This window comes from Silene latifolia, chromosome 9 (genome assembly GCF_048544455.1).
Source record: "Silene latifolia isolate original U9 population chromosome 9, ASM4854445v1, whole genome shotgun sequence".
NCBI classification, from domain to species: Eukaryota; Viridiplantae; Streptophyta; class Magnoliopsida; order Caryophyllales; family Caryophyllaceae; genus Silene; species Silene latifolia.
This window is the reverse complement of record NC_133534.1, coordinates 216,651,392-216,669,991: the sequence shown is the minus strand read 5'-3', so window position 1 is coordinate 216,669,991 and position 18,600 is coordinate 216,651,392. Positions and strand designations below refer to the sequence as shown.

At 38.5% G+C, this 18,600-nt stretch overlaps 1 protein-coding gene across 1 annotated transcript; it reads right to left on the bottom strand.

The window, feature by feature from the left end:
* Positions 1–14,050: 14,050 nt before the first annotated feature.
* On the bottom strand, positions 14,051–14,566 carry LOC141602221 (uncharacterized). Its single transcript, XM_074422525.1, has one exon. It carries the CDS (start codon positions 14,564–14,566, stop codon positions 14,051–14,053), a length of 516 nt encoding a protein of 171 aa, XP_074278626.1.
* Between the last annotated feature and the right edge of the window lie 4,034 nt (positions 14,567–18,600).

Sequence of the window (18,600 nt, the reverse complement as noted above, 5' to 3'; positions counted from 1 at the left end):
GTGACTCGTTGTTTAAACCATTTGTCCTTATTCATTAATCCTTGTTACTCGTTGTGTTAAAACAATTGTACTTGTTTGATAGTCCATGTGACTCGTTGTGTGAACCATTTGTCCTTGTTCATTAGCTCTTGTGACTCGTTGTGTGAACCATTTGTCCTTGTTTATTAATAAATGTGACTTGTTGTGCTAACCTTTTAACCTTGTTCATTAGTCCTTCTGACTAGGTGCCTTATCCATTGGTCCTTGTTCATTAGTCCTTGTGACTCGTTGTGTGAACCATTTGTCCTTGTTTATTAGTCCTTGTGTCTGGTTTTGTTAAAACAATTGTACTTGTTCATTAGTCCATGTGACTCGTTGTGTGAACCATTTGTCCTTGTTCATTAGTTCTTGTGACTCGTTGTGTAAACAATTTATCCTGGTTCATTAGTTCTTATGAGCCGCTGTGTTAAACAATTGTACTTGTTCATTAGTCCATGTGACTCGTTGTGTGAACCATTTGTCCTTGTTCGTTAGTCCTTGTGACTCGTTGTGTCAACCATTTGTCATTGTTCATTAATCCTTGTGTTAAAACAATTGTACTTGTTAATTAGTCCATGTGGCTCGTTGTGTGAACCATTTGTCCTTGTTCATTAGCCCTTGTGACTCGTTGTGTGAGCCATTTGTCCTTGTTTATTAATAAATGTGACTCGTTGTGTGAACCATTTATCCTTGTTCATTAGTCCTTGTGAATTTTTCTGTTAAACAATTGTACTTATTCATTAGTCAACTTTACTCGTTGTGTGAACCATTTGTCCTTGTTCATTAGTCCATATGACTCGTTGTGTAAACCATTTATCTGTTCATTAGTCCTTGTGAGTCGCTGTGTTAAACAATTGTACTTGTTCATTAGACCATGTGACTCGTTATGTGAACCGTTTGTCCTTGTTCATTATTCCTTGTGACTCGTTGTTTAAACCATTGTCCTTATTCATTAATCCTTGTGACTCATTGTGTTAAAACAATTGTACTTGTTTGATAGTCCATGTGACTCGTTGTGTGAACCATTTGTCCTTGTTCATTAGCCCTTGTGACTCGTTGTGTGAACCATTTGTCCTTGTTTATTAACAAATGTGACTTATTGTGCTAACCTTTTGTCCTTGTTCATTAGTCCTTGTGACTAGGTGCCTTAACCATTGGTCCTTGTTCATTAGTCCTTGTGACTCGTTGTGTGAACCATTTGTCCTTGTTCATTAGTCCTTGTGTATCGTTGTGTTAAATAATTGTACTTGTTCATTAGTCCATGTGACTCGTTGTGTGAACCATTTATCCTTGTTCATTAGTCCTTATGAGCCGTTGTGTTAAACAATTGTACTTGTTCATTAGTCCATGTGACTCGTTTTGTGAACCATTTGTCCTTGTTCATTAGTTCTTGTGACTCGTTGTGTAAACAATTTATCCTTGTTCATTAGTTCTTATGAGCCGTTGTGTTAAACAATAATACTTGTTCATTAGTCCATGTGACTCGTTGTGTGAACCATTTGTCCTTGTTCATTAGCCCTTGTGACTCGTTGTGTGAACCATTTGTCCTTGTTTATTAATAAATGTGACTCGTTGTGTAAATCATTTATCTGTTCATTAGTCCTTGTGAGTCGCTGTGTTAAACAATTGTACTTGTTCATTAGACCATGTGACTCGTTGTGTGAACCGTTTGTCCTTGTTCATTATTCCTTGTGACTCGTTGTTTAAACCATTGTCCTTATTCATTAATCCTTGTGACTCATTGTGTTAAAACAATTGTACTTGTTTGATAGTCCATGTGACTCGTTGTGTGAAACATTTGTCCTTGTTCATTAGCCCTTGTGACTCGTTGTGTGAACCTTTTGTCCTTGTTCATTAGTCCTTCTGACTAGGTGCCTTAACCATTGGTCCTTATTCATTAGTCCTTGTGACTCGTTGTGTGAACCATTTGTCCTTGTTCGTTAGTCCTTGTGTCTCGTTGTGTTAAACAATTGTACTTGTTCATTAGTCCATGTGACTCGTTGTGTGAACCATTTATCCTTGTTCATTAGTCCTTATGAGCCGTTGTGTTAAACAATTGTACTTGTTCATTAGTCCATGTGACTCGTTGTGTGAACCATTTGTCCTTGTTCATTAGTTCTTGTGACTCGTTGTGTAAACAATTTATCCTTGTTCATTAGTTCTTATGAGCCGTTGTGTTAAACAATTATACTTGTTCATTAGTCCATGTGACTCGTTGTGTGAACCATTTGTCCTTGTTCATTAGCCCTTGTGACTCGTTGTGTGAACCATTTGTCCTTGTTTATTAATAAATGTGACTCGTTGTGTGAACCATTTATCCTTGTTCATTAGTCCTTGTGAATTTTTCTGTTAAACAATTGTACTTATTCATTAGTCCACGTGACTCGTTGTGTGAACCATTTGTCCTTGTTCATTAGTCCATGTGACTCGTTGTGTAAACCATTTATCTGTTCATTAGTCCTTGTGAGTCGCTGTGTTAAACAATTGTACTTGTTCATTAGACCATGTGACTCGTTGTGTGAACCGTTTGTCCTTGTTCATTAGTCCTTGTGACTCGTTGTTTAAACCATTATCCTTATTCATTAATCCTTGTGACTCATTGTGTTAAAACAATTGTACTTGTTTGATAGTCCATGTGACTCGTTGTGTGAACCATTTGTCCTTGTTCATTAGCCCTTGTGACTCGTTGTGTGAACCATTTGTCCTTGTTTATTAACAAATGTGACTTATTGTGCTAACCTTTTGTCCTTGTTCATTAGTCCTTCTGACTAGGTGCCTTAACCATTGGTCCTTGTTCATTAGTCCTTGTGACTCGTTGTGTGAACCATTTGTCCTTGTTCATTAGTCCTTGTGTCTCGTTGTGTTAAACAATTGTACTTGTTCATTAGTCCATGTGACTCGTTGTGTGAACCATTTATCCTTGTTCATTAGTCCTTATGAGCCGTTGTGTGAACCTTTTGTCCTTGTTCATTAGTCCTTCTGACTAGGTGCCTTAACCATTGGTCCTTGTTCATTAGTCCTTGTGACTCGTTGTGTGAACCATTTGTCCTTGTTCATTAGTCCTTGTGTCTCGTTGTGTTAAACAATTGTACTTGTTCATTAGTCCATGTGACTCGTTGTGTGAACCATTTATCCTTGTTCATTAGTCCTTATGAGCCGTTGTGTTAAACAATTGTACTTGTTCATTAGTCCATGTGACTCGTTTTGTGAACCATTTGTCCTTGTTCATTAGTTCTTGTGACTCGTTGTGTAAACAATTTATCCTTGTTCATTAGTTCTTATGAGCCGTTGTGTTAAACAATAATACTTGTTCATTAGTCCATGTGACTCGTTGTGTGAACCATTTGTCCTTGTTCATTAGCCCTTGTGACTCGTTGTGTGAACCATTTGTCCTTGTTTATTAATAAATGTGACTCGTTGTGTGAACCATTTATCCTTGTTCATTAGTCCTTGTGAATTTTTCTGTTAAACAATTGTACTTATTCATTAGTCCACGTGACTCGTTGTGTGAACCATTTGTCCTTGTTCATTAGTCCATGTGACTCGTTGTGTAAACCATTTATCTGTTCATTAGTCCTTGTGAGTCGCTGTGTTAAACAATTGTACTTGTTCATTAGACCATGTGACTCGTTGTGTGAACCGTTTGTCCTTGTTCATTAGTCCTTGTGACTCGTTGTTTAAACCATTGTCCTTATTCATTAATCCTTGTGACTCATTGTGTTAAAACAATTGTACTTGTTTGATAGTCCATGTGACTCGTTGTGTGAACCATTTGTCCTTGTTCATTAGCCCTTGTGACTCGTTGTGTGAACCATTTGTCCTTGTTTTTTAACAAATGTGACTTATTGTGCTAACCTTTTGTCCTTGTTCATTAGTCCTTCTGACTAGGTGCCTTAACCATTGGTCCTTGTTCATTAGTCCTTGTGACTCGTTGTGTGAACCATTTGATCTTGTTTATTATTCCGTGTGTCTGGTTGTGTTAAATAATTGTACTTGTTCGTTAGTCCATGTGACTCGTTGTGTGAACCATTTGTCCATGTTCATTAGTCCTTGTGACTCGTTGTGTAAACAATTTATCCTTGTTCATTAGTCCTTATGAGCCGTTGTGTTAAACAATTGTACTTGTTCATTAGTCCATGTGACTCGTTGTGTGAACCATTTGTCCTTGTTCGTTATTCCTTGTGACTCGTTGTTTAAACCATTTGTCCTTATTCATTAATCCTTGTTAGTCGTTGTGTTAAAACAATTGTACTTGTTTGATAGTCCATGTGACTCGTTGTGTGAACCATTTGTCCTTGTTCATTTGCCCTTGTGACTCGTTGTGTGAATCATTTGTCCTTGTTTATTAATAAATGTGACTTGTTGTGCTAACCTTTTAACCTTGTTCATTAGTCCTTCTGACTAGGTGCCTTATCCATTGTTCCTTGTTCATTAGTCCTTGTGACTCGTTGTGTGAACCATTTGTCCTTGTTTATTAGTCCTTGTGTCTGGTTGTGTTAAAACAATTGTACTTGTTCATTAGTCCATGTGACACGTTGTGTGAACCATTTGTCCTTGTTCATTAGTTCTTGTGACTCGTTGTGTAAACAATTTATCCTTGTTCATTAGTTCTTATGAGCCGCCGTGTTAAACAATTGTACTTGTTCATTAGTCCATGTGACTCGTTGTGTGAACCATTTGTCCTTGTTCGTTAGTCCTTGTGACTCGTTGTGTCAACCATTTGTCCTTGTTCATTAATCCTTGTGTTAAAACAATTGTACTTGTTAATTAGTCTATGTGGCTCGTTGTGTGAACCATTTGTCCTTGTTCATTAGCCCTTGTGACTCGTTGTGTGAGCCATTTGTCCTTGTTTATTAATAAATGTGACTCATTGTGTGAACCATTTATCCTTGTTCATTAGTCCTTGTGAATTTTTCTATTAAACAATTGTACTTATTCATTAGTCCACGTGACTCGTTGTGTGAACCATTTGTCCTTGTTCATTAGTCCATATGACTCGTTGTGTAAATCATTTATCTGTTCATTAGTCCTTGTGAGTCGCTGTGTTAAACAATTGTACTTGTTCATTATTCCTTGTGACTCGTTGTTTAAACCATTGTCCTTATTCATTAATCCTTGTGACTCATTGTGTTAAAACAATTGTACTTGTTTGATAGTCCATGTGACTCGTTGTGTGAAACATTTGTCCTTGTTCATTAGCCCTTGTGACTCGTTGTGTGAACCTTTTGTCCTTGTTCATTAGTCCTTCTGACTAGGTGCCTTAACCATTGGTCCTTATTCATTAGTCCTTGTGACTCGTTGTGTGAACCATTTGTCCTTGTTCATTAGTCCTTGTGTCTCGTTGTGTTAAACAATTGTACTTGTTCATTAGTCCATGTGACTCGTTGTGTGAACCATTTATCCTTGTTCATTAGTCCTTATGAGCCGTTGTGTTAAACAATTGTACTTGTTCATTAGTCCATGTGACTCGTTGTGTGAACCATTTGTCCTTGTTCATTAGTTCTTGTGACTCGTTGTGTAAACAATTTATCCTTGTTCATTAGTTCTTATGAGCCGTTGTGTTAAACAATTATACTTGTTCATTAGTCCATGTGACTCGTTGTGTGAACCATTTGTCCTTGTTCATTAGCCCTTGTGACTCGTTGTGTGAACCATTTGTCCTTGTTTATTAATAAATGTGACTCGTTGTGTGAACCATTTATCCTTGTTCATTAGTCCTTGTGAATTTTTCTGTTAAACAATTGTACTTATTCATTAGTCCACGTGACTCGTTGTGTAACCATTTGTCCTTGTTCATTAGTCCATGTGACTCGTTGTGTAAACCATTTATCTGTTCATTAGTCCTTGTGAGTCGCTGTGTTAAACAATTGTACTTGTTCATTAGACCATGTGACTCGTTGTGTGAACCGTTTGTCCTTGTTCATTAGTCCTTGTGACTCGTTGTTTAAACCATTATCCTTATTCATTAATCCTTGTGACTCATTGTGTTAAAACAATTGTACTTGTTTGATAGTCCATGTGACTCGTTGTGTGAACCATTTGTCCTTGTTCATTAGCCCTTGTGACTCGTTGTGTGAACCATTTGTCCTTGTTTATTAACAAATGTGACTTATTGTGCTAACCTTTTGTCCTTGTTCATTAGTCCTTCTGACTAGGTGCCTTAACCATTGGTCCTTGTTCATTAGTCCTTGTGACTCGTTGTGTGAACCATTTGTCCTTGTTCATTAGTCCTTGTGTCTCGTTGTGTTAAACAATTGTACTTGTTCATTAGTCCATGTGACTCGTTGTGTGAACCATTTATCCTTGTTCATTAGTCCTTATGAGCCGTTGTGTTAAACAATTGTACTTGTTCATTAGTCCATGTGACTCGTTGTGTGAACCATTTGTCCTTGTTCGTTATTCCTTGTGACTCGTTGTGTGAACCGTTTGTCCTTGTTCATTAGTCCTTGTGACTCGTTGTTTAAACCATTATCCTTATTCATTAATCCTTGTGACTCATTGTGTTAAAACAATTGTACTTGTTTGATAGTCCATGTGACTCGTTGTGTGAAACATTTGTCCTTGTTCATTAGCCCTTGTGACTCGTTGTGTGAACCTTTTGTCCTTGTTCATTAGTCCTTCTGACTAGGTGCCTTAACCATTGGTCCTTATTCATTAGTCCTTGTGACTCGTTGTGTGAACCATTTGTCCTTGTTCGTTAGTCCTTGTGTCTCGTTGTGTTAAACAATTGTACTTGTTTATTAGTCCATGTGACTCGTTGTGTGAACCATTTATCCTTGTTCATTAGTCCTTATGAGCCGTTGTGTTAAACAATTGTACTTGTTCATTAGTACATGTGACTCGTTGTGTGAACCATTTGTCCTTGTTCATTAGTTCTTGTGACTCGTTGTGTAAACAATTTATCCTTGTTCATTAGTTCTTATGAGCCGTTGTGTTAAACAATTATACTTGTTCATTAGTCCATGTGACTCGTTGTGTGAACCATTTGTCCTTGTTCATTAGCCCTTGTGACTCGTTGTGTGAACCATTTGTCCTTGTTTATTAATAAATGTGACTCGTTGTGTGAACCATTTATCCTTGTTCATTAGTCCTTGTGAATTTTTCTGTTAAACAATTGTACTTATTCATTAGTCCACGTGACTCGTTGTGTGAACCATTTGTCCTTGTTCATTAGTCCATGTGACTCGTTGTGTAAACCATTTATCTGTTCATTAGTCCTTGTGAGTCGCTGTGTTAAACAATTGTACTTGTTCATTAGACCATGTGACTCGTTGTGTGAACCGTTTGTCCTTGTTCATTAGTCCTTGTGACTCGTTGTTTAAACCATTATCCTTATTCATTAATCCTTGTGACTCATTGTGTTAAAACAATTGTACTTGTTTGATAGTCCATGTGACTCGTTGTGTGAACCATTTGTCCTTGTTCATTAGCCCTTGTGACTCGTTGTGTGAACCATTTGTCCTTGTTTATTAACAAATGTGACTTATTGTGCTAACCTTTTGTCCTTGTTCATTAGTCCTTCTGACTAGGTGCCTTAACCATTGGTCCTTGTTCATTAGTCCTTGTGACTCGTTGTGTGAACCATTTGTCCTTGTTCATTAGTCCTTGTGTCTCGTTGTGTTAAACAATTGTACTTGTTCATTAGTCCATGTGACTCGTTGTGTGAACCATTTATCCTTGTTCATTAGTCCTTATGAGCCGTTGTGTTAAACAATTGTACTTGTTCATTAGTCCATGTGACTCGTTGTGTGAACCATTTGTCCTTGTTCGTTATTCCTTGTGACTCGTTGTGTGAACCGTTTGTCCTTGTTCATTAGTCCTTGTGACTCGTTGTTTAAACCATTATCCTTATTCATTAATCCTTGTGACTCATTGTGTTAAAACAATTGTACTTGTTTGATACTCCATGTGACTCGTTGTGTGAAACATTTGTCCTTGTTCATTAGCCCTTGTGACTCGTTGTGTGAACCTTTTGTCCTTGTTCATTAGTCCTTCTGACTAGGTGCCTTAACCATTGGTCCTTATTCATTAGTCCTTGTGACTCGTTGTGTGAACCATTTGTCCTTGTTCGTTAGTCCTTGTGTCTCGTTGTGTTAAACAATTGTACTTGTTCATTAGTCCATGTGACTCGTTGTGTGAACCATTTATCCTTGTTCATTAGTCCTTATGAGCCGTTGTGTTAAACAATTGTACTTGTTCATTAGTCCATGTGACTCGTTGTGTGAACCATTTGTCCTTGTTCATTAGTTCTTGTGACTCGTTGTGTAAACAATTTATCCTTGTTCATTAGTTCTTATGAGCCGTTGTGTTAAACAATTATACTTGTTCATTAGTCCATGTGACTCGTTGTGTGAACCATTTGTCCTTGTTCATTAGCCCTTGTGACTCGTTGTGTGAACCATTTGTCCTTGTTTATTAATAAATGTGACTCGTTGTGTGAACCATTTATCCTTGTTCATTAGTCCTTGTGAATTTTTCTGTTAAACAATTGTACTTATTCATTAGTCCACGTGACTCGTTGTGTGAACCATTTGTCCTTGTTCATTAGTCCATGTGACTCGTTGTGTAAACCATTTATCTGTTCATTAGTCCTTGTGAGTCGCTGTGTTAAACAATTGTACTTGTTCATTAGACCATGTGACTCGTTGTGTGAACCGTTTGTCCTTGTTCATTAGTCCTTGTGACTCGTTGTTTAAACCATTATCCTTATTCATTAATCCTTGTGACTCATTGTGTTAAAACAATTGTACTTGTTTGATAGTCCATGTGACTCGTTGTGTGAACCATTTGTCCTTGTTCATTAGCCCTTGTGACTCGTTGTGTGAACCATTTGTCCTTGTTTATTAACAAATGTGACTTATTGTGCTAACCTTTTGTCCTTGTTCATTAGTCCTTTTGACTAGGTGCCTTAACCATTGGTCCTTGTTCATTATTCCTTGTGACTCGTTGTGTGAACCATTTGTCCTTGTTCATTAGTCCTTGTGTCTCGTTGTGTTAAACAATTGTACTTGTTCATTAGTCCATGTGACTCGTTGTGTGAACCATTTATCCTTGTTCATTAGTCCTTATGAGCCGTTGTGTTAAACAATTGTACTTGTTCATTAGTCCATGTGACTCGTTGTGTGAACCATTTGTCCTTGTTCGTTATTCCTTGTGACTCGTTGTGTGAACCGTTTGTCCTTGTTCATTAGTCCTTGTGACTCGTTGTTTAAACCATTATCCTTATTCATTAATCCTTGTGACTCATTGTGTTAAAACAATTGTACTTGTTTGATAGTCCATGTGACTCGTTGTGTGAACTATTTGTCATTGTTTATTTGCCCTTGTGACTCGTTGTGTGAACCATTTGTCCTTGTTTATTAATAAATTTGACTTGTTGTGCTAACCTTTTGTCCTTGTTCATTAGTCCTTCTGACTAGGTGCCTTATCCATTGGTCCTTGTTCATTAGTCCTTGTGACTCGTTGTGTGAACCATTTGTCCTAGTTTATTAGTCCTTGTGTCTGGTTGTGTTAAAACAATTGTACTTGTTCATTAGTCCATGTGACTCGTTGTGTGAACCATTTGTCCTTGTTCATTAGTTCTTGTGACTCGTTGTGTAAACAATTTATCCTTGTTCATTAGTCCTTATGAGCCGTTGTGTTAAACAATTGTACTTGTTCATTAGTCCATGTGACTCGTTGTGTGAACCATTTGTCCTTGTTCATTAGCCTTTGTGACTCGTTGTGTGAACCATTTATCTTTGTTCATTAGTCCTTGTGAATTGTTCTGTTAAACAATTGTACTTATTCATTAGTCCATGTGACTCGTTGTGTGAACCATTTATCCTTGTTCATAAGTCCTTGTGAATTGTTCTGTTAAACAATTGTACTTATTCATTAGTCCACGTGACTCGTTGTGTGAACCATTTGTCCTTGTTCATTAGTCCATGTGACTCGTTGTGTAAACCATTTATCTGTTCATTAGTCCTTGTGAGTCGTTGTGTTAAACAATTGTACTTGTTCATTAGTCCATGTGACTCGTTGTGTGAACCATTTGTCCTTGTTCATTAGTCCTTGTGACTCGTTGTGTAAACAATTTATCCTTGTTCATTAGTCCTTATGAGCCGTTGTGTTAAACAATTGTACTTGTTCATTAGTCCATGTGACTCGTTGTGTGAACCATTTGTCCTTGTTCGTTAGTCCTTATGACTCGTTGTGTAAACCATTTGTCCTTGTTCATTAGTCCTTGTGTTAAAACAATTGTACTTGTTAATTAGTCCATGTGGCTCGTTGTGTGAACCATTTGTCCTTGTTCATTAGCCCTTGAGACTCATTGTGTGAACCATTTGTCCTTGTTAATTAATAAATGTGACTCATTGTGTGAACCATTTATCCTTGTTCATTAGTCCTTGTGACTCGTTCTGTTAAACAATTGTACTTATTCATTAGTCCACGTGACTCGTTGTGTGAAACCTTTGTCCTTGTTCATTAGTCCATGTGACTCGTTGTGTAAACCATTTATCTGTTCATTAGTCCTTGTGAGTCGTTGTGTTAAACAATTGTACTTGTTCATTAGACCATGTGACTCGTTGTGTGAACCGTTTGTCCTTGTTCATTAGTCCTTGTGACTCGTTGTTTAAACCATTTGTCCTTATTCATTAATCCTTGTGACTCGTTGTGTTAAAACAATTGTACTTGTTAGATAGTCCATGTGACTCGTTGTGTGAACCATTTGTCCTTGTTCATTAGCTCTTGTGACTCATTGTGTGAACCATTTGTACTTGTTTATTAATAAATGTGACTTATTGTGCTAACCTTTTGTCCTTGTTCATTAGTCCTTCTAACTAGGTGCCTTAACCTTTGGTCCTTGTTCATTAGTCCTTGTGACTCGTTGTGTGAACCATTTGATGTAAAACAGTATGGAAAAACGAGATTGAACAGATCGTTGAACTGTTCGGTTGAGTTTGTTATTTCTGAGATTGTGTATGTCGTGGTAATTGGTAAATTTGCAGCGGAAATTGTGTTGTTTGGACTGATTATTTCGTGATTATGAATGTAACTGGATAGTATGGTGAATTCCTAGTCCTAACCTCGCAAGGTGTCAAACGCAGATTCACGCAATCAACCTCGCAAGGAAGATCTAAAGATTAAGCTCGCAAACCTAATCAGAGTAATGCTCACAAATGTAAACAATTTTATTGCTGGAAAATTCGATGATGCTTCTCTGATCATACACGGCCTAATATACTCCTAAACGAGGTCACAATTCGACCCAAACCCTAACTTGGAAATTAAGCTATCTTTCCCTTTCCTAAACTAACTAGGAAAATTATTCTCCTTTCCTAAACTAACTAGGAAAGTAATTAAAATACTAAAAACTAGAATACAATCAGATTTAGGGTATTCTAATTTGACTAGGATTAGGAAAATCTAGCTTTCCTAACTTTATTAGAAATAGTAATTAACTAACTTATTATTCCTACACGATTTAGGAAACCGTGTATCCTAATTATCCTAGGAGCCGTGATATGCAGCCCAGAGCCGTGTTATGCGGCTCCCATGCCTTCCCATTTTAGCATCAACACATTACTCGATCCAAGCTCAAATCCTTTTACTAGTTGAGTTACATTTCGACTAATAAGAAGTTCATTTGCTTGTTCCGAACATGCTCCCCGCATCATTCTCTCCTTCTTTTTGAGAATTTGCCCTCAAATCCTCGTCTTCTAGATACGGTGATAGGTCGCCTACATTAAATGTCGCGCTCACCCCACCATATTCACTCGGCAACTCCAGCTTGTATGCATTAGAACCATAACATTCGAGGATCTTGAATGGACCATCTGCTCGTGGCATCAACTTATTCTTCCTTTTGGATGGAAATCGTTCCTTCCTCAAATGTAACCACACAAGATCACCCTCCTTGAAAACAGGCTGCTTTCGATGTTTATTAGCCTTCTCTTTGTATTTAGCATTTGCCTTCTCAATTTGAGCTCGAACTTGTTCACATACTCGGAGAAATGCAGCTTGTCTTTCTTTGGCTTCAAAACTTAACACATCTTTCTTTGGAATGGGCACTAAATCGATTGGCAGGTATGGATTCACGCCATAGACAATCTCGAATGGAGCTCGTCCTGTCGTCATTGATGGTGTACGATTATAAGCGAATTCAGCATGCGCCAATTTGATATCCCAATCCTTTGTGCTTTTACTAACCAATCCTCGCAATAGACTCCCTAGAGTACGGTTGGTTACCTCGGTCTGACCATCTGTTTGTGGATGGTGTGATGTACTGAAAAGAAGCTTAGTCCCCATCAAACGCCATAACGTTTTCCAGAAGTAACTAAGAAACTTCACATCTCGATCTGAAACAATAGTAAGAGGTATTCCATGTAATCGAACGATCTCTCTATAGTACAAATCAGCCACTTTAGTTGCATCATCAGTCTTGTGACACGGAATAAAATGCGCCATCTTCGAGAATCGATCAACTACCACCATAATCGAGTCCTTACCCCTTTGAGTTCTCGGCAAACCAAGGATAAAATCCATGCTTACCTCATTCCATGGCTGTACAGGTACGGGCAGAGGTGTATACAAGCCCTTGGTGAACGTGCTCTTAGCCTTTTGACATACCACACATTTCGCCACGATCTCTTGCACGTCCTTATTCATTCTCGGCCAGTAGAAATGTTCACTTAGGATGTCACTCGTCTTGTTAACTCCAAAGTGTCCAGCAATAGCCCCGCCATGAGCTTCTCGTACCAACAACTCCCTAATCGACCCATTCGGAATGCATAGCCGATTACCTTTGAAAAGATAGCCATCCCAAAGAGTATACAAACCTGTTGGATCAATGATTTCCTTTGAAAATTCTGGATCAGACTTGTACAGTTCCTTGATATGTTCAAAACCAAGAATCCTTGCATCCAACTCAATCAACAATGAATGCCTTCGTGATAATGCATCAGCCACGACATTAGAACTTCCCGTCTTGTACTTTGAAGAAAACGTGAATGATTGCAAGAATTCTACCCATTTGGCATGTCTTTGATTTAACTTTTGCTTTGTCCATGGATGTGTTTAAGAGCCTCGTGATCGAAATGTAAAATAAACGGCTTCGGACGCAGATAATGACTCCAATGGTCCAATGCTCTCACGATTGCATAAAACTCCTTGTCATAAGTTGAATAGTTCAACCTTGCACCGTTTAATTTCTCGCTGAAATATGCAATAGGTCTCTTTTCTTGTAATAACACGGCACCAATCCCAACACCACTTGCATCACACTCGACTTCAAACAATTTATTAAAATCAGGTAGTGCTAAAACAGGTCCGGAGCATAGCTTGCGTTTTACCTCTTCAAACGCCTTTTGGGCGCTGTTAGTCCACACGAACTCTCCCTTCTTGGTTAGCTCTGTAATTGGAGCCACAATCGAGCTAAAACCCTGGATGAACCGTCTATAAAATGATGCTAAACCATGAAAGCTTCGCACCTCTGTAGTTGATTTCGGAACTGGCCAGGCTTGAATAGCATCGACCTTGGATGGGTCCATACTTACTCCGTCTTTTCCCACAATATAACCAAGAAAGACAACACTTGAGACCATAAAAGTACATTTTTCCAACTTACCATAAAGCTTCTGATCTCGCAACACTTCAAACACAGCTCGCAAATGTCGTTTGTGCGACTCTTCATCTTTGCTATAAATCAGGATGTCGTCAAGATAGACCACCACAAATTTGTTAAGGAACGGCCTTAACACTTCATTCATCAACCTCATAAACGAACTAGGAGCATTGCACAACCCAAACGGCATCACAAGCCATTCATATAATCCTTGCTTCGTTTTAAACGCGGTCTTCCACTCATCCCCTTCTCGAATCCTCATTTGATGGTAGCCACTCCTCAAATCCAGTTTAGAAAAGACACACGAACCAGAAAGTTCGTCAAGCATATCATCAAGTCTTGGCATAGGAAAGCGATATTTGATTGTAATGTTATTCACCGCTCTACTATCAATGCACATTCTCCAAGTCCCTTCCTTCTTTGGCACTAATAACGCAGCACCGCCGCACAAGGACTTAAACTCTCTTGAACATATCCTCTATCTATCAATTCTTGGACTTGTCTCTGCAACTCCTTTGCTTCCTCTGGATTACAACGATAGGCCGGCTTATTAGGCAATGCCGCCCCTGGAATCAGATCTATTTGGTGTTCAATACCACGTAAAGGAGGTAACCCATCCGGTAACTCATCCGGAAACACATCCCGGAACTCTTCTAATAGCTCCTGTACCCCACGGTCATCACACACACCAACGGACCCCAATTCACGAACCAGCAGCACATAAGTTCGTTCTCCACGAGCTAAAGCCTCTTCAACCTCCCGAGCCTCCATAAACATACTCCCCTTCTTTGTTTTAGACTCTTTAATCTTATTAGGTGACATAGGTTTCAGATTATATCTCACATTACCCTTCATCACGCTATACACATTGGCTCTCCCGTCATGTTCAACCTTTCTATCGAATTGCCAAGGCCTACCCAACAGAATGTGGCATGCATTCATAGGAATTATATCGCACCACACCTCATCAGTATAGGGTCCTAAACTCAACGAAACTAAGGCCTGTTTCTTAACTTGAATCCCATTCTCCCCATTCAGCCAATGTAATTTATATGGTTTAACTCGATCTTTAGTTTGCAATTTTAGTTCATCAACAAGGTTCCTTGCTACTACATTAGCACACGACCCACTATCAATAATAAGATTGCAAATTTTACGGTTTACCTTGCACCGAGTATGGAAGATTTGCTCCCGTTGTTCATTCTCAACAACCCGTTTCCATATGCAAATTACGCAAAGACTAAACACTCCTCGTCACTCAACGGATCCAAATCATAGACTAATCCTTCACCATCGGTTTCAACATTCCTTTGACTGTTTCTTCCTCTGGCGTGACAAATACGGGGATCAAATCACATAATTCTTGAGTCATTAGGGCTCGTTTCTGAGGACATTCGTTTGCTATATGTCCATAGCCTTGACACTTGAAGCAACGTCTCAAAGAACTCCCCTTTGGCTCGGCAACACCCTTTCCTTTGTCCTTGGGTTCTTCTTTCGGGATTTCTTTAGCCTTGCTAGGAGCTGGCCTGGAATATGAATTCGTTCCCGAACTTTGTCCCTTGGAGTAAGCATGAGGTTTTTGTGCCTTATCATGTTTCTCGAACTTCCATGCTAATCGACACACATCATTAAAACCTTCATAATTCTGGATCTCGACTCTTTTAGCAATTGCGGGTGTTAGGCCCTTGATGAATCTCGCCACCCTTAGCTCTTCTTTCTCCTCAAGATCGCATACAATCGACATCTTCTCGAATTCTTTGATGTATTCAGTCACCGTCATGCTTCCTTGCTCTAAAGATTGGAGCTTTAAGTAGTTATCTTGTTCATAATCCTTGGCGAATCGTCTCATCAAGTGCTTCTTTAATTTGATCCAAGATTCGATCTTGTCCTTGCCTTCCTTTCTCCTTTGTTTTTTCAGATTTTCGTACCATAAAGATGCATACTTTGTAAGCTTCAAGATTGCAACTTTAAATTGCTTCTTGTCATCGTATTCTTTATACTCAAAACCCTTTCAGCTTGTCTTACCCAATCCAGAAATTTTTCCGGATCCATCTCGCCATCAAAGTCAGGAATATCGAGTTTTAAACCTCGATCATCATCGTTCTTATTTTTTGACTTCCTCTTTGGCTGCTCGTCCTCTTCTTCAGATTCGGATGGAGTGTCCGATTCTTTTTTCTTCTCTTTAGCCTTCAACATGCTTGCTATATTTTTTAACACATAAGCCATCTGAGCCATCTCCAACTTCAGCTCGTTATGACCATCTTCCCATGTTTTCGGACCTTCTTCACCGTCTTTAACCATGATTAGCGACGTCCCAAGACAGTCTATTAAGGAATAAATCTGAACTTAGCTCGTAACCAATTTGATGTAAAACAAGATGGAAAAGCGAGATTGAACAGATCGTTGAACTGTTCGGTTGAGTTTGTTATTTCTGAGATTGTGTATGTCGTGGTAATTGGTAAATTTGCAGCGGAAATTGTGTTGTTTGGACTGATTATTTCGTGATTATGAATGTAACTGGATAGTATGGTGAATTCCTAGTCCTAACCTCGCAAGGTGTCAAACGCAGATTCACGCAATCAACCTCGCAAGGAAGATCTAAAGATTAAGCTCGCAAACCTAATCAGAGTAATGCTCACAAATGTAAACAATTTTATTGCTGGAAAATTCGATGATGCTTCTCTGATCATACACGGCCTAATATACTCCTAAACGAGGTCACAATTCGACCCAAACCCTAACTTGGAAATTAAGCTATCTTTCCCTTTCCTAAACTAACTAGGAAAATTATTCTCCTTTCCTAAACTAACTAGGAAAGTAATTAAAATACTAAAAACTAGAATACAATCAGATTTAGGGTATTCTAATTTGACTAGGATTAGGAAAATCTAGCTTTCCTAACTTTATTAGAAATAGTAATTAACTAACTTATTATTCCTACACGATTTAGGAAACCGTGTATCCTAATTATCCTAGGAGCCGTGATATGCAGCCCAGAGCCGTGTTATGCGGCTCCCATGCCTTCCCATTTTAGCATCAACACATTACTCGATCCAAGCTCAAATCCTTTTACTAGTTGAGTTACATTTCGACTAATAAGAAGTTCATTTGCTTGTTCCGAACATGCTCCTGCATCACCATTTGTCCTTGTTTATTAGTCCTTGTGCCTGGTTGTGTTAAAACAATTGTACTTGTTCATTAGTCCATGTGACTCGTTGTGTGAACCATTTGTCCTTGTTCATTAGTTCTTGTGACTCGTTGTGTAAACAATTTATCCTGGTTCATTAGTTCTTATGAGCCGCTGTGTTAAACAATTGTACTTGTTCATTAGTCCATGTGACTCGTTGTGTGAACCATTTGTCCTTGTTCGTTAGTCCTTGTGACTCGTTGTGTCAACCATTTGTCCTTGTTCATTAATCCTTGTGTTAAAACAATTGTACTTGTTCATTAGTCCTTGTTCATTAGTCCTTGTGTCTCATTGTGTTAAACAATTGTACTTGTTCATTAGTCCATGTGACTCGTTGTGTGAACCATTTATCCTAGTTCATTAGTCCTTATGAGCCGTTGTGTTAAACAATTGTACTTGTTCATTAGTCCATGTGACTCGTTGTGTGAACCGTTTGCCCGTCTTCATTAGTCCTTGTGACTCGTTGTTTAAACCATTTGTCCTTATTCATTAATCCTTGTTACTCGTTGTGTTAAAACATTTGTACTTGTTTGATAGTCCATGTGACTCGTTGTGTGAACCATTTGTCCTTGTTCATTAGCTCTTGTGACTCGTTGTGTGAACCATTTGTCCTTGTTTATTAATAAATGTGACTTGTTGTGCTAACCTTTTGTCCTTGTTCATTAGTCCTTCTGACTAGGTGCCTTAACCATTGGTCCTTGTTCATTAGTCCTTGTGACTCGTTGTGTGAACCATTTGTCCTTGTTTATTAGTCAGTGTGTCTGGTTGTGTTAAACAATTGTACTTGTTCATTAGTCCATGTGACTCGTTGTGTGAACCATTAGTCCTTGTTCATTAGTCCTTGTGACTCGTTGTGTAAACAATTTATCCTTGTTCATTAGTCCTTATGAGCCGTTGTGTTAAACAATTGTACTTGTTCATTAGTCCATGTGACTCGTTGTGTGAATCATTTGTCCTTGTTCATTAGTCCTTGTGACTCGTTGTGCAAACCATTTGTCCTTGTTCATTAATCCTTGTGTTAAAACAATTGTACTTGTTAATTAGTCCATGTGGCTCTTTGTGTGAACCATTTGTCCTTGTTCATTAGCCCTTGTGACTCGTTGTGTGAACCATTTGACCTTGTTTATTAATAAATGTGACTCGTTGTGTGAACCATTTATCCTTGTTCATTAGTCCTTGTGAATTGTTCTGTTAACAATTGTACTTATTCATTAGTCCACGTGACTCGTTGTGTGAACCATTTGTCCTTGTTCATTAGTCCATGTGACTCGTTGTGTAAACCATTTATCTGTTCATTAGTCCTTGTGAGTCGCTGTGTTAAACAATTGTACTTGTTCATTAGACCATGTGACTCGTTGTGTGAACCGTTTGTCCTTGTTCATTAGTCCTTGTGACTCGTTGTTTAAACCATTGTCCTTATTAATTAATCCTTGTGACTCGTGTTAAAACAATTGTACTTGTTTGATAGTCCATGTGACTCGTTGTGTGAACCATTTGTCCTTGTTCATTAGCCCTTGTGACTCGTTGTGTGAACCATTTGTCCTTGTTTATTAACAAATGTGACTTATTGTGCTAACCTTTTGTCCTAGTTCATTAGTCCTTCTGACTAGGTGCCTTAACCATTGGTCCTTGTTCATTAGTCCTTGTGACTCGTTGTGTGAACCATTTGTCCTTGTTCATTAGTCCTTGGGTCTCGTTGTGTTAAACAATTGTACTTGTTCATTAGTCCATGTGACTCGTTGCGTGAACCATTTATTCTTGTTCATTAGTCCCTGTGACTCGTTGTGTA